Here is a 26,337-nt window from a genome sequence, read left to right on the forward strand (position 1 = left end):
TAAAGGCAGCAGCAGCTATAAATACACACACCAGCTGGACCCAGACTTATTATAGATTCAAATGTCTTTATTTTTATTGTTTCATTTAGTGCTGAATCTTAAATTTCTGTTCAAGTTTAGCTTTTGTTATTTTTCATATGGTGCATTAACAATTTAAACATTTCTGTTTAACCTTGACGACTAACTCGACTGATGAGTCAGAAATCTTGAAAAGGCAGAAATAAAATGGCAGAATTTGAAAGTGCACCCTCCTCCTGCAGCTCTCTGCTCTCTGTCTTAAGCCCCTCCCATCAGACGACTGCGTGCAACATCTGTGGCGGGGCTCCGTTCACTCCAGCGAGTGCTGCTCAGTGACGCTTGAAGCCAAAATGGTTCAACTGTTGCATAAGAATTGTGCAGCCGATACACTAGGCACATTAGAGACTTGCGTCCAACTTCCACCAGCTGAACGGCTAACCCCGAGTTTAGCGCTCTGCTAACTTGAATTTCCTCCAGGTGCTCTGACATGTTCTCCCCGTGTCAGCGTGGGTTTCCTCCAGGTGCTCCAGCTTCCTCCCACAGTCCAAAGACATGCAGGTTAATTGGTGACTCTAAATTGTCCGTAGGTGTGAATGTGAGTGTGAATGGTTGTCTGTCTCTATGTGTCAGCCCTGTGATAGTCTGGTGACCTGTCCAGGGTGAACCCTGCCTCTCACCCAGTGTCAGCTGGGATAGGCTCCAGGTGGACCTTCGCTTGGAGGCTCTAGTAGCTTGATTTTCGGCAGCTCAAACCCTGTGTGTCACAGTGGTCTAACCTGTGTAACAGCAGCAACAGAAAGTTTGCAGATCCGGCGGGGAGTCTGGATTGTCTGGTCCGACGGAACTGGGGTGTTTTTAATCCTTCATGAAAATCACACGTCAGACTGTTTGTCTTGGTCAGGCTACATCACATTGCTACCTCCATCAATTTACAGTGTTGTTGCTGAGAAAGTTTGTTCCCTTGTCTTTGTTGTTGTTGTTGTCAGAAACTCATTTCAGTGAAGTGAGAAATGTGCTGAAGGAATTGCAGCTGCAGCAGTGTGGCAGCTTCTTCATGTACTGGAGACAAAGTGTTAATGTGCAGTGTAATATTGGACACATTCAGCATTTTGAGACTGTGATGAGAACATTAAGTTCTCCTCCCGTCACAGAAGAGTTTTGCTCTTTGTTGGCTGTTTGAGTTTCACTGTGCAGTTTGACATCGGGAGGCTTTTTCACATCCATCTGCTGATGAAGGGAAAATTCTTTGTGCTCACAAACAGGAGACATTGCAGGGGGAATTTGCTTTTATAAAGGAGTGACGCAACAGTTTGTCACACATGATGACTATATATGACTATAATATTATTACTTTCAATAATGTTGTAAGCTACTGTCATTACCTGCATCTCTCTCTCTCTCTCTGTCTCATTGTGTCATACGGATTACTGTTAATTTATCATGTTGATCTGTTCTGTACGACATCTATTGCACTTCTGTCCGTCCTGGAAGAGGGATCCCTCCTCAGTTGCTCTTCCTGAGGTTTCTACCGTTTTTTTTCCCCGTTAAAGGGTTTTTTGGGGAGTTTTTCCTGATCAGCTGTGAGGGTCATAAGGACAGAGGGATGTCGTATGCTGTAAAGCCCTGTGAGGCAAATTGTGATTTGTGATATTGGGCTTTATAAATACAATTGGTTGATTGATTGATTGATTGATTGATTGATTGATTGATGTGTTCAAGGACTGTCAGAAATGTGAAAATACAAAGATGGTTTTCTGTTTTGACACTTTCTGGCTGCGATGAATGGTGTCATTTGGGCTATTTAAAAATGCTTATGGAAGGCATGTTTTCTCCATTTATATCCAAAAGGTCAAAGGTCAGCTTGACTGTGACATCATCATGTTTTAACGTCATATCTCAGGAACAGAAGGGGAGACATTTGGTCAGGTCAGAACCCTGCCATGTCCACCTCATCAGAAACTGGGGAGGGATTAAGAGGAATATTGGATTTCTCTGCAACGCTAACTTTTTAGCACATTAGCTAACGTTAGCTTCCATAGCAAAACAAACAAGTGTGGTCCTCCTTTGTAAGATTGGCTTCCTGTGACATCATCCATCCACTGAGTGAGAGCATACGGGTCGGCCAGTCTGGTCCCGTTGGTCAGTGTTTACTTATTCAAGTAACACTGGCGGTCCCGGAGAGTGAGTGACCTGACATGGTGCGTTGGTAAATTCAGTCTGACGCTCTACACTAAAATGAGAGCCCTGTTGGTGGAAGAAACGCAGCGTTATATTTCTACATGAATGAACCAACGGTTAAGTTAATCACACATTCACTCCGCTCGGCGCTCTGCTGCTCCGTCTCCACAGACAGAGTGTCCAGAGTGCGCTCTGCCACTCTGAGAGTGCGCTGCTCTGGATAACCCAACGCTACATTCAGACAGCGCTCCCAATTTATCAACGCTCCACAGGTGCTCCAGCTTCCTCCCACAGTCCAAAGACATGCAGGTTAATTGGTGACTCTAGATTGCCCGCTGACCTTTCCACCGTCATCTGGGATAGGCTCCACCCCCCGCGACCCCTAACAGGATAAGATGTTATGGAAAATGAATGAATGAATGAATGAATGAAAGGAACAATAGTTGACGAAGGTGAAGAATCAGCCCTCCCTCAATAAGACCTTTAAATGACTGATCTGATCTGGCTCAAAGTGTGTGTGTGTGTGTGTGTGTGTGTGTGTGTGTGGTTTGGAGCTAAACATGTTCCTTTAAATCACATTACAGTTAAGCAGCCTGAGCCTCACCTTCGACACACACATTCATTCAAGACAATTATTCAGGATGTCGCAGTCTGTGACGTCTTCCTGTGTGTGTCCTCTCTCTCACACACACAATCACACACACACGCACACACACAGTGTAGAGAAGGTCCAGCAGGTGGCGCCAGAGGAGCAGGAGCTGCAGTGAGCAGCAGCTTGTTTCCTTCATGTGATGTCATTCCTGTTCAGAACAAAACACACGGAGGATCATTCACAAATGTCGAGCAGACACACACCAGCTGAGTTTATTTTGTTTATTAGGCAGGGACACTGTGCATTAACCCTCTCACGCATGAAGTATGACCACATCAGTCAGCCTGAGTGTTTTTATTCATCTTTAAGCATGAAACAAAAAGCTTGATTTTTTTAAAACATGCATTTTTTAAGGAGTTTTTCACCACGTTCACTGAGGTGGACAGTTTAAACCAATGAATAAAACAATATGTGAAACTATAAAAATATGTTTTTAATCCTGTAAACCCCTTATGGTCATCATAAAAAATAGTATAATGTAAACTGCAGAGGAGCCACCTTGTGGTAAAACATGTTAATGAATGCTCATTGACACACATCAGTAATGTTGTTGGCTGTGTTACCTTCATTATAATCAGGCCCATCTTGAATTTGCACCACAGAACTCTGCAGATTTTAGGAATCTAGCTTCTTGTAAAACTCAGACAGTCTGCACTGTCTCCTCCACCTCCTCGTACATGTGTGTGACGGTCGTGTGTTGTATTCAGTTGCATTAAAATCAGAGTCGGTGTCGTGAGAAGAAATGTCAGAAATCAGATTTCCTCTTAACAGATAGTTTGTGTTTGTTTCTCTCTGCTCCCTATTGAAGCTTCAGTTTTAACGACCGTGTGTCCCACAGTTTGTTGTTTACATTGAAGTATTGATGTTTAAAGGGATAGTGCACCCAAAAATGTAAATTCAGCCATTATCTACTCACCCATATGTCGAGGGAGGCTCAGGTGAAGTTTTAGAGTCCTCACATCACTTGCAGAGATCCAAGGGGAGAGGAGGTAGCAACACAACTCCACCTAATGGAGGCTGACGGCGCCCCAGATTCAAACGTCCAAAAACACATCATTGAAACCACAAAATATCTCCATACTGCTCGTCCGTAGTGATCCAAGTGTCCTGAAGCCCCGACATAAAAAGCTGTTTGGAAAAACCTCATTTGAACTCTGTTTTTAGCCTCATTGTAGCCTGTAGCTCTGACTGCCTCTCTGGGCACCACGCTCACAGATGGAAAACAAAAACCTGACTCAGTGTGTAAAGGCCAGGTCTACCTGTGATGTGTCAAAATGTCTACATGGGGACAACAAAGAAACAAAGTGCAGTGAGGCTGAAGGTGATCATGGGTTAGCAACATCAATTCAAAAAGTAAAACACTGTGTAAAGACGTAAATCTGGACAGACTGAAGGATCGGAACATTTGGATATAAACTGACTCCAGGAAGTTGTCGAATTTGACAATAGAACGCAGGTCATTCATTAAGCTCATCTCTTCCTCTGTCACTTCCTCGAAGAGCAGCAATACAACAATAGACACTGAGGAGAAACCACCAGGAAACACACTGAGGCTCCACAGCAGGACTATATATGTCTGTAATCCTCTCACTAACGTTCCTCCTGTAGGAGTGAAAACATTGAGTTTGTTGTTCTCTAATGTCACAGTGTATCTCTGTGAGGATGATTTCATACCTGGACAAAGAAGACAGAGGTTTGATTTATGCTCCTGTTTCAGTTTGTTTGACTTTTAAGTGCGGGTGGGAAACAGTTCACCGAAGTCTGGGCAGAGACGGAAATCAGGTACAACTTTTACTGTTGTAATCTCTGAGTAAAGTGACAAAATATCAGTTTCAAGAAAAACATGAATGAAGCAGGAGAGCAGAAAAAAGCAAACAGCTCAAGGACGTGGACCTTTAGTTAGCAACTGTAGCAACTCAAGTTAAGCTAATGTCTGATCCTGGACCACCCTGACTCCCCGTCAGATCATCAAACTTTCAGTTGCTGCTGTTACACAGGTTTGACCCAGCACTGCGACTGGCCTCCAGCTCACTGTGGCCCTGGCACTGGAGTTTGCACTGGTTGAAGGTCCATCTTCGGAGCTGTTGCCTGACTTCCCTTTCGGCAAAGTCTATTGAGCCTTTTCCACTCTCACTTTTGGCCCCGCCGAGTCAAGAAATGCAGCGCCGATTTGCGTTATTGCGTTACATTAGCCTCAACTCTGATGGATGTGCTGTCATGAGCCAGGCTTTTTAAAAACATAGTTAAATTTCCCAGGGCCCTGGAAGTACCGCTGGGTACTGGGTTCAGTCACAACTGTAGTTCGTAAGCGAACTAGCTATTGAACTACAGTTGTGACCTGCTAATGTTCAAACTACATGTTACAGCAGGTAAACATCTCGTCTTACACGTTTGTTCTTGCGTTTTTATGTGGCTGGAAGGGGTATGTTGGACATTCTTGTGATCACGATATCTCAAGAACGCCTTGAGGGAATTTTTTAAAATTTGGCTCAAACGTTCAGATTCTGTTGTTCAAAGGTCAAGGTCACCTCGTCTGTCTCGTACTTGTGAAAAGGGTATCTGAGGAACACTGTCAGTCATTTTCTTGAAATTTAGCTCAAACGTCTGAACTCAAAGATGAGGTCAAGGTCACTGTGACCTTGCGCCCATCTGATTCTCATAAACCTGACATCTCAAGAACACCTTTCTTAATTTCTTAAAAGTTGGCACAAACATCTACTTGGACTCAACACTGAACTTACCAGATTTTGGTGGTCATAGGTTAAAGGTCAAAGTCACTGTGACTTCATCTGTTTCATACTTGTGATTGCGATATCTCAAAAACACCCTGAGGTTTTTTTGTTTGTTTGTTTATTTAGCACAAATGTTCACTTAAACTCACTAATGATCTGATTAGACTCTGTTGTTCAAAGGTTAAGCTCACAGTGACCTCATCTCATCACAGGTTAAAGGTCAAGGTCACTGTGACTTTGCCTGTTTCATACTTTTGAGCACAATATTTCAAGATGGCGTTGAGAGAAATTTTTTTAAATTCTAGATTGGATTTAGAAAAGCTGAATAAAATGACCACCTTCTAAAGTCTTTATAACGACTGTCACCAACATGGGGACTCATTTATAGCCTGACAGACCTGCTGTGGCTACTTTCAGTTGCTGAATCATGATTGGACAGTTGCTGTTTGGGGGGAGGGGTTTACTGAACACTCACCTGTATGAAGACAGAGAAAACCTGGTGCTGAGAAACTTTTTATTTTGTCTTTTTCAGAAGAGTCGACATTGAGAAGAAGACCTGATTCATCCGTCTGTCCGTCCGCTGTCTGTCCTCCAACACATGGCCGACCTCGAGGACCCACTTTAACACACACACACATACACAACCACAGTGGAAGGACGGGGGAGGGGCGTCCAGCTTCAACCTTCATGAATTCATCACACACCTCAGGTAAACCTCCTCTAGTCTATCTCAAAGAGCTGCTGTGGTTCATACTGGTGTTACTGGAATTACATGTACTGGTTTGTCAAATGAAACCGTGTTTGACTGGTTGGCTGCTGCTGATTTGATTGGTGGTGGTGGCTGAAGACACTGGGGACTGGACGTCACCTGTCTGAATGTCTTATCATCTTCTGTTTTGATACTGTTGTCAATGAGCATGAACTGTCTGCACCTTCACCTGATGGTGCTCATACAGGTGATCTCTGTGTTCACTGTGTCAGAGTTTTGAATCCACATGATCATTTCCAGCTCCGGTCTTTGTCCTCGGGGATTCGGTTCCTCAGTTGTTGGTTTGTTGTTGCTCTTGTCAGCTCAGTTGATTATATGAAGGGAACCTTATCGAGCTGGCAGCTCAGTTTACTGACCGGAGGTAAACAGTCTGAGGACAGAAAGATTTCCAGCTGATGCATGACTCCTCCTACCTGAGGTTAAAAAAATATTTTGTTTTCATGTCTTTATGCCGTTGATTGACTGGTCGGAGGCATTATGTCTTCAGGTTGTTCGTCCATTAGCATGTACGTAAGAACGTTTGTCCGTCTCATCCTTGTGAACACGATACCTCAGGGTACCTCAAGGGACTTTCCTCAGATTTGGCACAAACGTCCACTTGGACTCAACGATGAACTGATTTAGATTTTGGTGGTCAGAGGTCACTGTGACCTTGCATCCATCTAATTTTTGTGAACATAATATTACACGAACACCATAGGGGAATTTTTTCAATTTTGGCACAAACGTCCACTTGGACTCAACAATGAACTGTTTAAATTTCAGCATTCAAATGTCAAGGTCAGTGTGACCTTGCCTCTGTCTCATTCTTGCAAACGTAATATCACACTTAACACGTTAGGGGAATTTCGTGGTTGCAGTGATATACTAGTTTTAAGGTGTACCCTGATATTAAAGTTGATGATTATCTACGATATTGGAAAGAAAATGCAGCTAGTCGGAGAATCTCAGCTTCATTTTAGTTCTTTTCAAAAGGGAGACATTTAAAACAAACTTCCATTTAAAGAAGTGTTGCATCATCAATCTCAGCTTTATTTTACTTTTTATACAACCTTTCATTTATAAAAGTGTTTTCAAGTTTCAGTTATAGCAATAAAATATTTGTTCAACCAAAAGCAACCCCTCTGGTTTCATTCCTTTAGGGGTCATTTAGACTTATTCTGTAATCCTCTGGGGTTGTATGAGGTACTTATCCATAGGCAGGCCCCAGCTTGGAGAGGCAGGCCAACCCAATCACCAGAAAAAATGTTGGCATTGTACATTTCTGTATACCATGGATACATTACATTTAAATGTTATTACGTGGTGGATACGTTGAAACTTTAGGTTTCAACAACACTGTGGCTAATGCGTGGTCAGGTTTGCTAAAAGATGGCGTGGTTATCATTAGGAAGAGTTCATGTTTGAGCTTAAAAGTCCTGGTTTTGGTGGGACAAAAGCACCTTATGTCATCCTCATGGCGACAAGAAAAAGTCAGGGGATCATCGAAGTCACAAGGGTTCATCCTCTGGGGAGCAGAGTACAACACATCAGAAATGTTAGCTTCATTTTTAACTGTAAATATGGACATAGAGTCATTGAATAAAAGAACAGAGCACCACAGTTATTATACATACAGTTATGTAGGAGGGCTGTCTCATAGAACAGGAAGCTCAACAGGGTTTCTGTTAAATTAAATTACAAATAAAAAAAAACAGCTGTTTTGTCGGTGAACCTTGTGAGTCATAACGGAGCTGAATGTTGTAACGTTACCATTGTTAAAAGTCGAGGAAAATTCTGCTGGCCTCTAGGCTAATTTATACAATGTAAAATACCATAGGCTCATGCTAATAACGTTAGCATGTTTTATTTGTGGGGGAAAGTGTCCAGATAAACACTGTTGTTTTATCTGTGAACCTCGTGAGCTAAAATGGACCCAATTTGTGTCCTTGTGTTCAGTATTGTCGCCATTAAGGCATGTTTTAGGTGTGTTTGAATCACAGAAATCAACACAGTGACATAGAAACCACACCGACAACTATTTGGAGGTGTAACGACAGAGCAACACAGAGACACCACTGCACAAGTACAAATGCTCACAACGCTGAAGGCCATGTGTGTGTAGGCTACGGCCACAACTATAAATCTGCCTTCAGGCCTACTTATCCTCAGAGCCAATTATTCTCACCGCACATTATGAGTGTAGAGATTTAAATATGTCGGACTAAAGCAGATTTTTATCATCAAAGACCAGTAACTATTGGATAAACAAATCCCTGATGCCAAAACACACTGATACTCTGTTCCACCAACATGGAACCAGTTGCGTTCCAGTTCCCGCACCTGATTTTTAACTGTTCAAAATCATGTGTGTGTGTGTGTGTGTGGGTGTGTGTGTGTGTTAATTTGGCAGCAGCACACGGTGAAGACACCTGTGCGACCTCCGCTGGTATTTCTTGACACTTTGTCTCCGACTGACTGACTGACTGTAATTTGGTTGTCATGGATACAGATATAGTACCTAACGCACACACAGACACACAGACAGCAGTGTGACTCCAGGGGTTGATGCGCCTCAAATAGAAACGCAGAGATGAGTCATCCGCTGAGCTGCTGCAGTACACACACACACACACACACACACACACACACACACACACACACACACACCTTCAGCAGATGTGTTTAGTATGTGAGAGCATTAAGATGTCTGACACACTGGTCAGCACACGGTCCTGATGGGTCTGTGTGTGTCTCTGTGGAGCCATGACGTCAGGTAACAGGACAGAGGACCAGAGGACAGGAGGACAGTAAAACACAGGACAGGAGGATAGGAGGACAGAAGGACTGAGGACAGGACTGAGGACAGGACTGAGGATAGGAGGACAGGAGGAGAGTAGGATAGGAGAACTGAGGACAGGAGGACAGGAGGACTGAGGACAGGAGGACAGAAGATAGGAGGACACAGGACAGGAGGAGTGGGAACAGGAGGACAGAGGGCGGGAGGACACAGTACAGGAGGACACAGGACAGGAGGACACAGGACAGGAGGACAGAAGATAGGAGGACACGGGACAGGAGGACTGAGGACAGAAGACAGGAGGACAGAAGGACAGTAGGACAGAGGACAGAGACAGCACTGCAGCAGCTCCCAGCCTCACTCAGGGATCAGTCGTCAGTATTTACATCTGTGTGTGAGTCACGGTGAATCTGCTGGAGGACACAGAGCTGTTTACACAGGAGGTGAGGACGATGAGGGTGATGAGGGTGATGAGGAGGAGGTGGGATGAAGGTGATGATGATGATAAAATGATTCAATGAAATATTATCATTCCTGGAAAGGAAGCTGTCACCAGAGCAGCAGCAGCAGAGCACCGTCCTGAGATGATCCACTGGATCTGATGTAGAGCTCTGACTCCATGACGCCTGATTGGCTCTGATCCTTTGGTGTGTTTATTGTAAAGCAGTCAGTGACATCCCATAATACTCTGTGAGAACACTGGAACCTCAAAGCTTCAGTCAGGACACTATAAATAGCAGCCAAGAGTTTCAATTAATAATATCCACACTGCCACAGCTACGGCCCAGAGACGTACCCATCGGTAGCTTTGTCACCTTCTACCTATGCCAGTCCTCAATGCCTATGTGCAGTTTCACATAGATTGACCACGTCAGTGAGTAGAAAAACGTGGGACAGACAGAATGACTGATCGGTCGCATTTTAGCCATTTTGAAGCATTTTTCTGTTGTTATAGCGCCACCCAGTTGCCAATTAGAGTTAAATTTCTCCAGTCACCTTGAGGCGTCCTGTTCTACATATCTACCAAGTTTAGTAAAAATCCATATGGCGGTTAGGCCTAGATAAGAAATGAGCTCTCTAGCGCCCCCATTTTGTTTGATGGGGTCAATAATGGAGGGGTCCCCTCAGATTATGTGTGGTCATATGCCTACAAAGTTGCGTGGTGATGGGTGAAACCCTTGAGATGTTATACACCTTTATGTGATGAGCCACGCCCTCCACAATATTCATTGCCTTATAGAAGCTCAGTTTTAGTAAGTTTTCCAACTTTTGCCAAGAGGGAACTTTAGATATTGGTCCCTAGATTATGTTCACCCAGTTTCATGCAGATCGCTCAAACTTCCTAGGAAGAGATCCATTTGAAGTGTTTTTCAAAAAATTCAAAATGGCGGAAAATCTCTATAAGCGGAAGTTATGGGTTCTTGAGGCAAATGTGTTCCTCATGAGGAGAGGCATCTCTGTGCAAAGTTTCATGTCTCTACAACATACGGGGCATGAGATATGCCCATTCAAAGGTTGACATTTCAGTGGGTTGCTATAGCGCCCCCCTTTGGCCATGGATTTCACATGGATTGACCAAGTCAGTGAGGAGAAAAACATGGAACACACACACACACACACACACACACACACACACACATTATATAATAAGATAAAATATAATCAGTGTGTTTTATTTAGCATTTAATCAGCTGAGAATCAGAATCATGTTCTCGTTACCTCAGAATAAGACGTTTGTACGGACATCAGGTCCTCGTCTACAGAGATCACCATGTTGCACTGAGGATTCAAACTGTATTGGTCAAAGCTACTGGTGAGTTTACATCAAAATAAAATGTCACATCATTGAATCCCCAGAGACATGTCGGAGCTAAGCTACAAGAAAACAGCAAAAGTAACTCGCTACTTTTTTTTTTGACTTTATGTTAAATCAACGTTGTCAGCAGAAAATGTTCAGTTGAACAGTTTATTATAAAATAAGAGCTAAATGAAAACTTTTCTTTTCATGGGACATTTGGACTAGGCTTGGCACGATACCAGAATTTCAGTAGTCGATACCAACACCAGTGAATTTCCACGATTCTCAACACTCATTCGATACCACGATAAAAATCAAAAACAGAACTCATGTATTTCTAAATTCTCTACTTTATTGAAACTGTTTCAAACTTTAACTCTAAGGCCTCATCTACACCGCAAGTGATGCGGCAGCACACGTGTATTCACACCACAACCGAACAGATGCGTCGCGCAGCAGCCGCTGCTGTCCCGTCAAAATATAAACCACATGCGAACAGTTGGTGGCGGCAGTGCACCGTGTTTGTAAATCTCCAATAAACAACCCATGTTGCACCGCCATGTTTTGATTGTAGCCCAGACAAACCAAACACTGGCTCTAGACAGAGACTTTAGTTCGCAGCCTCTCTGTGACGAGCAGCGATGAAAAAAACACTGATTTGTAATGGGAAGCACTTTATTCAAAGTTTTTACAGGTTTAACCTTTAAAACAGATCATTATGTGAACAATTCTGTTTATAACGATCTTAAATAAGAACAATTACAGCAGACGTACTTACTCTTCCTGCAGCAGAAAGCTGAGGCTTCTGTCTTCCTCGTCATCACTTTGTATGCTCGTAATGACGTCACTGCGCTACAGTGTGTGCTGCAAAACCACGCAACTGACGTCTCTTTGACTGGATGGTGAAAACATTCAATCACTGCCAGGTTAGGAAACATGTTAGCATGCTCCTTCCACCACCATCAAACCTCCAAAGGATCTGAACTCCATGTAGGCTGCCACCTCATCCTCGGGCTGCAGAGTTTCATGGCTGGAGTCCTCCACGTCGGTGACCAATGTGACCAGTTACCCAACCCGATGAAGGACTCTGACCTCAGTACTTTTTGGTACCGACCAAAATGTGTCTCGTGATGTGTTTCATTCAGTGATTTTGGGTCTTTTTATCAGCTGAGAAGCCAAACAATGAGCCAGTATGAAACACACAGGTGTCGTAGCATCAGAGAAAGTTATGACATCACGTCCACGGCTTCTGGGTGTGTAGTCTTTCTATTGACTTATGTTCACAGTCAGTTTGTTTCACAATAACCAGCGACGTTCTTGACTCATAAAATTATCTGGTCAGTTGGAGTTATCGGGGTATCACGCTGCTCAGCCTCCCTGAGAAGATTAAGTCAGGGTACGTGAAAGGAGGCGCCGACTGATCCTCCTGAATCTGAGGTTCATGTGGATCCTTTCCTGGCCGTGGAACAGTGGACCAGCTCATCACCCTTGTAGGGCTGCTTGAGGGGTCGTGGGAGTTTGTCCATCCAGTCTACAAGCGTTTTGTGGACTTGGCGAAAGCTTATGATCGTATCCTTTGAAGAGTCTTGTGGGGGGTACTGTGTACTGAAGTCAAACACGTTCTCAGTGGTCGTCAGCCTCCGCCATTGTTGTCCCTTCTCTCTGATTCTGTTTGTGATATTCATGGACAGGATCTCGAGGTGCAGCCGGGGGAGGAAGCGGTCTCGTTTAGGGACCTTAGCATTGCATTTCTGTTCTTTGCAGATGATGTGGTTCTGTTGGCTTCATCACACCGTGACCTCCAGCAGGCACCGGGGCTTTTTGAGTCAGCATCTCCAAATCTGAGGCCGTGGTTCTCTGGGTTTGGAGAGAGTTACTGCCTCAAGCGAAGGAGTTCAAGTATCTCATGATCTTGTTCATGAGTGAAGGTAGAATGGAGTGTGAGATGGATCGGCGAATGGTGCTAGACCATCATGGTGAAGAGGGAGCTGGGCTAGAAGGCAAAGCTTTCTATGTACTGGTCCATCTCCGTCCCAACCCTCACCTATGGTCATGAGCTCTGGGTAGTGACTGAAAGAATGAGGTCACAGATACAAGCGTCTGAAATGAGTTTCCTCTGTAGGGTGTCTGGGCTCAGCCTTAGAGATAGGGGGAGGAGTCAGACATCTGGAGGGAGCTCGGAGTAGAGCCGCTGCTCCTTCATGTTGAGGTGGTTCAACATCTGATCTCGATCCTCCCGGTCCAGCTGGTAGGAGGCCCCGGGGCAGACCCAGAACACACTGGAGGGAGTATAGATCTCATCTGGTCTGGGAACACCTCGGGGTCCTCCAGGAGGAGCTGGGAAGTGTTGATGAGGAGAGGGACGTCTGGAGGACTTTGCGCAGCCTCAGATAAACAGCCCAAAATGGACGGACAGACAGTTGTCATATGTGTAATTTAATGACACAATTCAAACAGGATCAAAATATTATTTATCTATCTGTTGACTACTGAACATGTTTAATCCCAAAATAAGTTCCCATGGTGTTCCACAGGAAGGGGAGGGGCTTTCCCATCCCTCGTGTCACCAGTCTAGCACTGCAAATATAAAGTGGAGCGACACCTTCTCTAACACACAGACGGGACAGGGCGGCAGCGCGAGCAGTCACAGACGCCGAGGTTCAAACATGGCTGATCTCCACCTATAGAAACTCCAACACAGAATCAGAGGAAGAGGAGGTCACAGCCCCGCCCACACGGTTTGATTGACAGGTGATCTCTGGGCAGTGCGGCGCAGAAACATGACAGCGCTGAACAGCTCCCCCTCCCCCCTCCACCACCACCACCACCACCACCACCCCAGAGCTGTAGGCTTACTGCTCTCCCTCCGTCTATTTTTATCCCCGGCTCCTCCTCCTCCCCGCCAGGCTATTTTCAGCTATAGTCCCTCCATCAACCCCCCATCTCCTGTGTTAGTAAATGCTTCTCTCCTCTCCTCTCCCCTGCCTCGTCTTTAATCTTTAAACAACAGAAGCACGCAGCAGAAAGAGGAGTGAGTGAAGGTGGACGGAGGGACGGACGGCGAAGGAGTGTTTCCTGTTTCCCTCCGTCTGCATGTGAAGAAGAAAATAAGCTGTTGTTGACTTTCTCTTCATCCGTTTAACTTCCTTTCCACCCAGTGATCTACTTTCAGCCTCCCTCTCTGTCCTCACCCTCCTCCCTCTTCCTCAGTGTTCATTCAGCAGCTCAAAGAGCGTCACACACACACACACACGCACACACACACACACACACACACACACTCGGCAGTGACTCTCAGACAGTGAATATTAGCCGTCTGACCAGCAGCTGTTTCTGGTCGCTGTGCAGAGCTCCACTCTGCAGCAGCCTGCCGCTCTTTGCTGTGTGTTTTCAGGGATCAGAGGACAGCGTGTGATCTGTGGATGTTCATTTCTCTGGGAGGACTTTAACTCGCCACCGCTCGTCTTCCTCATTTCCTCTTTTTTTTTTTTTTTTGTTCATGATTATAGCGCTCTGTCCCTCTCCCTCTTTTCCTTCCATTTCCCTCTCTCTGTCATTCTCTCAGCGCTTCATTCTAATTTTGGAAGCATGGAACCTCGGGGAGCACTCTCCCAAAGCTATTTACGTCCTCGCCTCTCCTCCTCTTCTTCCTCCTCCTCCTCCTCCTCCTCCTCTCCTCTCCCTCTCCAGGAGGAGAACAGCATGAGGATCCTTTGATGCAAGCGAGCAGGGGAATTCTGCTTCTCCTCTCCTCTGTATTTGTGTTGTGTTGTTAGCTGCGGGTGGTGGTGGTGGAGAGGCTGCAGCGAGCGAGCGCTCCTCAGCATATGGAAATGCACAGGCTGATCACGGCGATGTGATTTCATCAATTACCTCCTGGTCTCCGTCTTCGCTCGTCCAGTTTGTTTGTGAAAGAGTCAGAGAGGTGTTCAGTGCACCAGAGGAAACTTTTTTCTTCCGTCTGCAGCAGAGCGCTCTGCGTGGATCAGGACTCCAGGTGATGGAGGCGACCGACCACAGAGTCACATTTCAGGTCACTGCAAAGTCTGGATTTCCTAAATTTGACTCCTAAAGCTGCACGTCTTTTTTGAGTTTGATTCCTGAAGCCGAGCAGAGGGGGAGATTTGTGCAAGCTGCGTCTGAGCCGTCTGAACATTAGAGGAGAAGATTTTGTCCCAAGTGTCAGTGACTGGTCATCGCAGCACAAACGGAGCAGCCAAACAGCAGACGCTCCGGGAAAAGGTAGAAGGTCCCTGCAAGAATCTGCAGCTGAAACAGGACATCTCTGCTGGATTACACAATAAAAGCACAGAGGAGTTTTCTGCATTTTCTCTTTGATGGAATTTATGATCATTTTTTAATCAGTTTAAAGAACAGAAGCACAGAAAAGCTTTTAAAGTTGAAGAGCATCTTTCAGTGTCTGCCCCCCCCACACCTGTCCCCGGCAACTTGAATCCTAAACTGAGCCATGCTGACATCGGGGGAGAAGAATTGACTGGTGTCTGTTTGTGACAAAAGAGAGCGCTGCCTCTTGTCTTGGCATGCTGTTACATCCCACAGTGTCAGGATTGTGCGCCATGTTGCAGACCATCTATGAGACTGAGTCCTGTTTCTCCTCCACCAGCACAGACAGCCACCACCAGCCTCTGGAGCTCCTGAGCGGCAACAGGGGCTCCAGCACCGCCATGCCCACCGCCGGTGAGTCATCTCTGGGAGAGGAGAGGAGAGGAGAGGTGGGGGGGGGGGGGGCTTGATAGGGCATCAGACTCAAGGTTCAGATTCAAATATAAAAAATGTATCGCTGCTTTGCAGGCTTTTATGTGTGAAGAAGTCTTTTGCTCACCTTTCCATGTTATGTTTTAGTGTGGTTATGAAAGAAGGATGTGTGTGTGTGTGTGTGTGTGTGTGTGTGTGGGCGCTCAGAGGTTTTGTTGTTGAATCGGATGTGTTGTCTGAGACATGAGGCGAAGATACAACGTGCAGTGAAAGGTACAGGAGCACGCCGCTGCTCTCAACACAACAGGAAGTTAGTTATTGTAGTTTGACCTGCTTATTAACACGGTCAGCAGTTTAAGCTGCAGCAGCGTCTGTGACACACAGATCATGGAGGTAATTAAGGTACTTTAAAACCCCTCAGCACCAGACTGCTGCACCCTTGATTCAGGACTGCTTCTCATCGTCAAATCTTAACACAGACATGTTGCACATATTTTTAAATTCAGTGTGACTTTATCTTTCTGAGGATCTCATCCTCTCTGATGTCCATCACAGATAAACTTGTGCAAGTCTGCACTTGCATCTGAACTTAAGTTTCCTTCAGTATCAAAGTATTTCAGTGAAATGTTTCCACATTAACGTGTGCACTGCAAACAGGTGCTGCTGGTGGATAATTCGGCATACTTCTAATAATGCCAGGGCTCAAGTTATAGCTCAGAGCTAACTCGCTGCATCCACAGCAACATAATACTTCCTGTTTACATCCTCCAAAGCCCCTAAATTCAACACATCAATTATAGGACTATACTTCACTCACAGGATGACATTTTGTGTTATCTGTCAGTCCCCCTTTGTTTATGTTGAATTTTCTTGCATCCAAAGAATCCAAAAATTGGAGAATTCTTGATGAACTGACTGGAGCTGAACAACAGCAACACTAAATCAAACATAAAAATTCTTACAACTCGTGCAGAGTAATCCGAGTCTCATTCATCCAGTCAGTACTTTACAAACAGCCCTGTCTGAGAGCAACTAAACTTAAAGCCAGACTTCACTGACAAAAGCACTAATTTTACCTGACTGAACACAGGAGCTGCTGGTCTATAGCTGCCCCCGTCAGTTTTGCTCGGTGTAGCTATGCTGTTGTTAAACTTTCTCAATAATTTCTTGGGTTCTTTGTTCATTCTGGATGCGTGAAAGAAATACAAAGGTTTGTTCGATTCAGTCACACTCAGGTTGGTTTGCTCCCTCAGTGCGGTTCATTTGTGCAGGTGTGAACACACCAAAACAACCGGACTGAGACCTTCTTGAAGAGGTGGTCTCAGTCCGGTTCCAAAGGAACTCTGGTGCGGTTGGTTTGTGGTGAGAAGGTGTTCCGACCTGGATGTGAAGCAACTGCAGTCACATGACACATTGTTTGGGTTAAACATGAGCATGTTACAGTCCTGGAGGATTATTAATGTGCACCTCCTCCTGTACTGCCTTAATATGCACATTCAGCACATCCAATGCATCAAAACATTGTTTTCTAGTTGGAGCCGCGCCTCGTTTTCAAACTGTATGCTTTGACTAAAATGAACAATGACAGCAATATAGTCCACGATGAGCAGCGCTAAAATCAACCTGCGTAGTTGTCCCTCCATTGTGACATTAGAAAGTGTCACATTTATCTTGCAAGTGTACTCTTCTTCAACGTTTGCTTTACTTCCTGGATTTTTCCCACATGGAAATTCTGACCAATCAAGAGCAGCTTTCTCACACAAGGCATTTGATCTGGTCCTCTTGTAAATGCTGCCGTGAGAACACCAACCAACTCTAGGCAATTATACAACTTTGGAACAACATGAGTCCTTGATTCAGACCAAAGCAGACCACTCTAGGGCTGACAGGATCCCTAGATACAGATATTTGCCTGTGTTAAAAACCAGTGGACATATGGTTAATATTTTTAAATTGTACCCAGGGTGACGGAGGTGTTGATGCAGTAAAAACTACATATAGATGAACCAGTTGTTCTCGAAGCAAAGTAGATCCATAAAGCACAAAATCTCCTCAAAACTTTCTAGGATTAAAAGGGCAAGAATGCTTCAGGCGCTGCTCCTTAAATCACACGCGCTCGTGATTTCCTGTAAAATTCCATCCCTGCTGTACACAGCTCCTCATCTGTTTATGGATAACCTTTATTTGGGAACTTTTTGAGACTGTGAAGAACAGTTTTGGATCACAGAGCCGTGAGTGTTGACTGCTGAGGACCTTTATCTTTGCTCTGATTATTGATTGATTCAGGTGATTTATTGAAACACACATGTAGAGTGCGAGCGCAGAAACTCAGTGGCTTTTGTTGGTGTTCAACCTGTGGACTTGTTGTTACAGTCCAGTCTGCTGAACACAGTGAGGTGAGCCGGGTTTGGAGCGTGGCTCGATGCCTGCAGGTTGTTAGCTGGTACAAGCAGGACGTGCGTTCACACTAATCTTCTTTTCTGCTGCATTTACAGTGTTGGCTCAGCGGCTAGCTCAGGTCAGTGTGTGTGTGGTCAGACTTAAAGAAATACCTCTCCCCCCATATGATCTGAAATCCATCAGTAAAACAGCCTCTGGTGGACAAAGAATCCAAAAACTGAGAAATTCTTGATGAAACAGGGACCTTGTATAATAATCCACGTCTCATTTATCAAGTCCTACGCTCAGTTCTTCACGGACAGACAGACCTCTCTGACAGGAAACGGAACGCTAAACTCAAAAATGTTCACAGCCACAAAAACACTGATTTTACTTCACTGAACACTGGAGCTGCTGGTCTACAGCTGCAGTGAGGTAGTTTGTGTTATTGTGTGACTTTGGTGTATCTGAACTAACACCAACTACCGAACTCATGGAGGCAGCTATAGACCAGCAGCTCCTGTGTTCACTGAGGTAAAATTAGTGTTTTTGTCAGTGGAGTCTGGCTGTGAAGAGATCATAGTTGAGTTTCTCTTTTTGGGTCAGTTTTAAATCGTTAAGTTTTAGTGAAAAGTTGTTTTTTTTTTGAAGCACTGAACACAACTGGATGAATGAGACTCGGATTTTACTGCATGAGTTGTGTGAGACTTTGTAAATGGATGTTTTGATTTAGTTTAGCCGGTGTTAAACGTGGACCTCAATGACTTATGTTCATCAAGAATGTTCACCTTTTTTGGATTCTTCGTTCACTGTGGAGGCATTAGAGTTTTCTTGAGTAATTAATACAAAAATAATTATTTGGAGGGGTGAAATTTTCAGTTACACAGATTGTCACAGAGACGATGTGTCCTTTGCCGTAGCTTGTGTATACGCATATTAGCGTGTGTTGCTCAAAGCATATGGCTCAAAGTTTCTTGTGAAGTTGATTCCATGTTATACGCATCAGTCTGCATGTCATGTATGTTGCACGTGGCTGCATGCACTGAACCGTGACCCCTGTACTGTGGCTGTTTGTCGCTGCGCTCATAGGGCAGTTGATATTGGACTTAGTTGTGATGCCCAACCTCCAGTTTACCCTGGTTAGCGCTGTTAGCTTAGTTAGCATTATTAGTGCTGTTAATGGAGTTAGCAACATTAACGGCTAGCCACCAGCTCAGCCACCTCCATATTGAGAACTGTGTGCTACAACTCATATGCTGCGAATTCACCTCCATATTAAGATCCATATGTAGACAGCTTATGTGCTTCGTATTTCACAGACCATTAGGTGCTAGCCACCAGCTCAGCCACCTCCATGTTGAGAACCATGTGCAGACAACACCTACCCATTAAATTTTGAGTAGCTATAATTGCAGCTGGAGCAGCTACATGACCTGCCTTCTAGCTATATGACTAACCTACCATACGGACACGTCAGTCCACCATCAGCCCCCTTTGCTCCTTGGCCTGGAAGCAAAAGTCCCAACAAAAGTTAACTAGCTATAAAGTACTACGTTAAAAGAGAGGTGGTTGAGGTTAGGGTAAGGGTAATGGAAAGGCTACACATTTGTTGTATTATGCTAATGCTAACTTAGCAATTAGCTAACGTTAGCTATGAAATATTACGTTAAAAAAGAGGTGGTTAAGGCTTAGAGGATAATGTGAAGGCTACACCTCATTATGTATGCTCAAGCTAACTTAGCGATTAGCTAGCAATGAAGTAGTATTAAAAGAGACCTGGTTAAGGTTAGGGTAAGGATAATTTGAAAGCTACATCTCGATACTTATGCTATTGCTATCTTAGCTATTAGCTAACATTCACTATGAAGTATTACTCTAAAAGAGAGGTGGTTAAGATTAGGGTATTCAATACAACATAGTGCTGTAGCAGGGTTCAGATAGCCGCCATGTTGACAGGTTTGTCTTGTAAAAGTGGTGGGTGTGGTTTGTAGGGGCATGTCGTGTACGCTACAAACTGAATGTGTCTGCAGCCATACATGTTTCCTGAATTTCGCACAGGGCCTGAGTTAGCTCCATTAGCTGCTAGCTGCTGCTCAGAAACCTCCATGTTGAGAACTGTGTGCAGACAACTCTGGATGTCACACAGAGCCCTGTAAACAGTACGAACACTGACTGTGTAACTGATCAGACCAGATGTTGTCAAAGACATGAAGCCTGGTGTAACAACAGACATCATCAGCTGTGGATGACCTACAGTCTGCCAGCCCATAATAATTCTGACCCACCCTCTGTCTCTATAGCAACGCTACACATGTGACTGCTCCCTCTCTGTAAGCTTCTAATTTGTCTAAAGTACACACAGCCATTATACTATTTTTACCTCCCTCTGCTGCTCTGTCTTTTCTCTCCTCCCCTCCGTCTCTCCCTCTCTTCGGGCTTTTTTTAGTGTTTTGCAGGGCTGATGTCATCGCGCCTATTTTCTGTTAGCGCCGCACAGCGAACAAGACAGAGACAGGGAGAGGAAGAGAGGGAAGAGAAAAGACGAATATTGGTTTCCAGAAATACCTCCGAGCAGCAGCAGCAGCAGCAGCTCTGTGAAATCACAGCGACTGAGACAAAGTGACAAAAGTCATCAAACTACACATTGAACTACACACCTCTTCTGTGTCTTTATGACCCAGACCTTTATTCATACCGGTTGACAATCTGAGAATGTTAGAGACGGCCAATTTAATCATTGGAAACATAAAGTCAAGACTTCCCAGGTAGCCAAAATCACCTGGCCCAGCATCTGGCCGAGACTCGGCATAAATGGCGCTCTAGACCATGCTGCCAATACTGTCATCACTGGGTCCTTATCAAAAATCACCTGACCCAGCATCGGCCCAAACTCTGCACTCTGGATGAAATTAGCCGGGCTGTGTCCAGTTGCCTAACTCGGCTGAGACTCGGCATGAAGGAGGCCCCAGAATTGGGCCAGATCATTTGGCCCGATTCCGGTTGCCGACTCTGCCATCACTGGGCCATCATCAAAAATGACCTGGCCCAGCATTGGCCCAAACTTGGCATGTTGAAAGCAATAAGACAAGACACATTTAGTTTCCCAACTTTGCTGAGACTCAGCATCAATGGCCTAAGAGACTCGGGCCATGTTCAGACACACATATAGAGACCAACGCATAGAGCAGTGTTCACAAATGCCTCATCATTTTGCCGTTTGCAACAGCGTTCGTAATCTCCAACTGGCGACATAAAACTTTTTTTTTGTTGTTGTGGCAAAGATGTTAGCGGAAACTCTGTGGCGTACCCGGCTGGCTAGGTTTGCAGCTATATACCGGTTTCAAGGTATACAGGTATAGGTTCATCTTGACTTATAGGAATAACTCAGAAATATTGTAATACCGTGAATCATGTTATTTTCTTTCATCGTACTGTGAAAATCTCACATCATGTTAATCCTACAGCTGGCAGCTAGCGACTGGCGGTGAGCAGCTGGTCCCTGCTTTGCTGCGGTCCAAAACAGACGGCTCTTTTCTACCTCTATGGCAGTTTTGGCGACACCTCTTGCGTCGTACTGGGCTGATTGCGATATCGTGACCATATCTGTGCAACAACTGTAGTTACAAATGACAGAAATCCACCACGCACACAAACAACAGTGTTTTCCATGAAGACACTCATCAAAGTTTGGTCGAGAGCTGCAGGCAGGGTGAAAATTAAAGGAGGTGGCCGCCTCCTTTAATTCTCTGCAGGAAAAACCCTCCATGTTTGAACTTATTGATTAAATTAGGTTTGACTTTGCTTAGTTTTTTTTAGTTTTCTTGTACTTTAGACTCATCAGCTGGTCTGAGTTTAAACTTGAAACGTTGGTGAAATGTGTCGTTAGAAACGTCCTCAGACTGGACAAACTGGATCCAGTGTTTTTACTGCTGCAGTGAGCTGAAGTCAGTTTTAAACCAACACGACTGACTGAGATGTTGCCTCTTTGTCACACTGTACGTTAGTGTGTGTGTGTGTGTGTGTGTGTGTGTTTACCAGACTATAAATGTCTTCAGTTTGACGTCAGACGCTGGCTGCTGTGGAATGCTGCTCTCTTGCCAAACTGACTGTTGCACACACACACACACACTCACACAGGGACAGTGTGTGTGTTGTAGTGGAGGGGGAGACACGTGCGTCACAGTCAAACGCCAGAATATTTGTTTAGGTAATTTAGATGTGAGTGGCTGCACACACATGCTCTCAGTTTTGGGTTTTGAATCGGCCTCAGTGAGTGAGCTGAACGCTCGCAGTGAGTGTGAGTGTGTGTGAGTGTGTGTGTGTTCAGTCTTTATCCAGAATAAGACGACGGAGGTGTAACGGTGGATTTGAATGAGTAAAGTCGGTGTTCCTCTCTCACGTTGGGACTAAAGTCAGCTCAGATTTGAAGTGATGAAATCTTTCCTGCTCTAAGTCGTCACAATCCTCCGTAATGAGCTCGGCCTAATTGTGACTGTTGTTGTTTGATGAGCTTAGAGTCCACGTGGGCCGCAGGAGCAGAGAGCAGGAGCTGACCAATCAGAGCCGCCCTGTAGAGACGGGTCACAGGTCAGACTACACCGTAGCTTCTTCCTAATTGAATTTCCTCTTTGGCCGGCAGACAGCTGAGAGCCTGACATCCCAACACTGATCCAATAGCAGAGAGGTCAGCTGAGGCCAGGAGAGCAGAGGCAGGTCAGGGTCGCTGCCGCCCTGCTGAAGGGCACGTCGACAAGTACTGCAGACCACCCCACATATAGATCTGTGTGTCTGTCTGTGTGTTAACCTGTAGCAGCTGAGATGACAGAGTGACACTGAGTGTTAGCGTCAGCCTATACATGTAAACATTGAAATAACCCCACACAGGAAGTGTTTGTTCATCCACCTAAGTTTATACACTTTTGAATTTTGCACAAAAAACATGACTCTCAGCAGAGCTGGAAGAGTTGATGTATTGATGAGAACACTACCCCCCCTTGTCCACTACCCCTTGGCCCTCAAAATGAAGCAACGAGGGGTAGGGGTAGAAATCTTTCACTAGGAATTGGGACACCACTCACTACATCACTGCGTCGGTTACGTTCACACATACGTAACTATTTTAAACAGGAAGCTGCGAGCCATCTACATTTCCAACCGGCATCTACAATGGAGTCTCCAGTTGAGTTCATCCTACCGATCGCGTTTGCTGCATTCATCATGCTTCGTTTGATGAACGACAGACGACAGGGGACTTCTGCCAGCTAGCTAACCAGCTAACATTATGAGGCAGCATAGTTATGCTAGCTGGCGTGTTATCGTCATGTGAAAAATCAGACAATTTTGCAGAACAGGACAGATGACAGACGCCAGATAGTGCGAGCTAGCTAACAAGCAACCTGACGACGGTAACGTTAGCTATGTATGAACTTTTTCCCCATCTCTTGCTCGGTGGTAGCCATGGCGACATCTACCCCTTGCTGGCAAGTCAGCATCTGAAATCCCTCGCTCCGAAGGGCTAGTTTCATACCCACTACCCCTCGTTATGCCCCCTACACCTACACGCAAAAAGGAACTACCCCTCGCGGGAACACGCAAATGTAGGGGTAGGGCTAAGGGGGGGTACTGGGACGGGCCCTTGTTTTTGAGGTTGAGAAATATCTTAAATTAAACGACCCACATTCCCATCGTCATAAAGATAGTGGTAAAAAAAGATACGTCCTGGTGAGCCACAGCTCTGGAGATCAGCTCCTCAGGTGAGAAATAAAGTCAGATTAGTGCTCGTCCACACATGATCTGAAGCTAATGCAGAGGTGGAGGAAACACACTTTTAGTGTGTGGTCTTTAGATGACGCACTGCAGCGCAGTGCTTCCTGTTGGTGTCAGCAGGCGGCACTTGACGCCCGTCATACGAAGACGCCAGTGTGATTTCTGTTGTTTGATGCTCTTTTAACGATGTGCTGATGTTCAGGGCAGACACCTGATTGGTCGGTTGATGTGCTCTTGTCCGACCAATTTCTCATTGGTTGGACAGTTCCTGGTGTTTCTTTCATAAGACTGTGTGTCCACCAAGGTGTTTTTTTTTCTAGCTGAAAACACTCAGCTGGGAGTGTGAGATAGCTGTAGGCTGAAGGCATTATGTTTGGGGTCATCTGTCCAAGAACACCTTGAGGGAATTTCTTCAAATTTGGCACAAACGTCCACTTGGACTGAAGAATAAACTGACTAAAATTGTTTGTGGACTCAACCAAACCAACCTGTCGTAACAAGTACTTGCTCTGGACGATGGGAAGTGCATGTAGGGTTGTGGGTTCAGTATTGATCCCATATCCATCGTCGTACTTGGTCTTTGTCCCGCCTCTCCTCCACTGTGATTGGACGGCCTGACTCATAATGTTTGCATCACAGAAGTGAATGGAAATATGCAACAATTCACATTTTGTTATGCAGAAAATGTGCATTAGGTTTGATGGAAACTTGACTACAGAGTGTGTGAAGAATGTTCATGAGAGACACAAGTTTCAAAAGTTTCAAAAGTTTCAAAACACACTCAGCATCTACCAGACACACCCACACAGCACAGTTACAGCCGGACTGTCCCTGAACACAACACTTTACAGACTGAAGCTTTAATGAAGCTGAAACATTTGAAGTGATGGTGATGAATTTTGGCCTTGGTGAGTTTCCATATCTGTTATTGAGCTAACGTCACTGTGGAGCCTGAAGCAGGAAATCAGTATTAATCTGTCACTGATTAGCCCACAAATCCAGATCAGTCGGAGGCGCTGCGTTTGTCACTGACGGAGAGGAGGGATGTGTTTTCTGTTTCTGGACTGCAGCAGGCTTTTCTCTCTCTCTGCTATAAATATGTCCAGTTAACGTGCGCAGGGATCAATGATGAGGATTGACTGATCACCCAGCGCCAGTAAATCAGCAAAAATAGTAAAAGTTGTAAAAAAAAGAATGAAATTATTTTTCTGGAGCTGATGACAGTGGTAGCGAAAGTGTGAGTCATCTCACTTCTTCTCATCTCTGTTGAGAGTTGCATACGTGCAGTACAGGTCGGGAACTCATGAGAAAATGGCGGCGTGTAAAGAAAGGTTGAAAATCAGCACCAGCCACCCGATGAATACCTGCGAGATTTGCTTCACTCATCAGCTGGAAGAAAGAAACAATGTTCACATATTGAGTGGCGTCGATTTCCAACTCTGTTGAAAAGACAGTTTATGAGCTGAAGCTGAACAAAAATACAAAATAAAAAAATACGCAGCTCTAAAACACATAATGTCTTTATCTGAATGGTGTCAGAGAACGAAGGCAAAACTCCGTCTGTGCATCGCTCAGTTTGACACAAGTTTGAGAGCAAAAAGCCAACATCAGTGTGTTGTAGTAAGATGTCAGCAGGTCACAGAGCACATCGCGGTAATTAAGATTTATATTTACCATTTTGGATATGTAAGAGTGTTTGTTACTTTGCTTCTATGACTTAAATGAAGATAAAACACAACTGTTAACGTCAGTCTTTGTTGTTATTTGATAACCACTAATAATAATCACTGATAACGATTTCTGACCAGCATTAATGTTTTTGTTACCATATCTTGCAGTGTCCTTCAGCCTAGCCAGTGTTGGGCAGTAACGCGTTATTAGTAATGCCGTAAGTTTTGGCAGTAACTAATAGCCTACTCTAAGGTGTTAGTTTTTAAATTCAGTAACTCAGTTACCGTAACCAAACGGTGCATTACTCCGTTATTTTTGGCTAGGTTTTAAAACAACCCGCAGCATGCAGTATTCCTTCACAAACTGAAGTTCGCTTTCACTAAAACATTTTAGCCCTAAACAATAAAAGATAGTCAAGTCAGATAGAGGTATATGAACAATTGACCTATGGCTAAGCCACGCCCCCTCCACTCACTCGGACAAACTATCAACATTCAGTGAGCGGCGCTATGGCAGGTGTCACAGTACACGGCATTTCACAGGAGGCAACTGATGATTTTTGGAGACATAACGATCAGATGTCATTGAGAAGTAACCAAAAGGGCCTAAACTACGCATTGGAGGGATATATTCATCATTTTATTGTTGAGAAGGTCGATGAAAAGCTTAAATTACAAGCCAAAATTTACAGGTCACAGTGTACGCTTGTGAACCGCATCTGGTTGCCGTCACCATCAAAGACAACAAGTTAAAGTGCCACTGAAGTTAAGGTTTTTGGCTCAGAATATGAGAAAAGGATAACGGCCTTTTTACCATCTTTACCAAGAGTGTCTCTCCGTTAGTTTGGTGCTACAGTATTTACACTGAATCATTCAGCAT

The 26,337-nt window shown here is 44.7% G+C and overlaps 1 protein-coding gene across 4 annotated transcripts in view; it reads left to right on the forward strand.

Annotated features, from left to right (window-relative positions):
• Positions 1 to 26,337, forward strand: part of hdac5 (histone deacetylase 5) — a 59,565-nt gene that overhangs the window by 8,613 nt on the left and 24,615 nt on the right. For 2 of the 4 annotated variants that reach the window (XM_078161736.1, XM_033644516.2), the window contains exon 2: positions 6,113 to 6,289. In XM_078161736.1, coding sequence (XP_078017862.1) covers positions 6,268 to 6,289 — 22 coding nt within the window. In that variant the 5' untranslated portion in view covers positions 6,113 to 6,267. Of the gene's footprint in view, positions 1 to 6,112; positions 6,290 to 15,337; positions 15,625 to 26,337 lie in introns of those variants that run through there. The other 2 variants (XM_033644514.2, XM_033644515.2) reach the window with 2 other exon arrangements.

Source organism: Epinephelus lanceolatus, chromosome 18 (assembly GCF_041903045.1).
Source record: "Epinephelus lanceolatus isolate andai-2023 chromosome 18, ASM4190304v1, whole genome shotgun sequence".
Lineage (NCBI taxonomy): Eukaryota > Metazoa > Chordata > Actinopteri > Perciformes > Serranidae > Epinephelus > Epinephelus lanceolatus.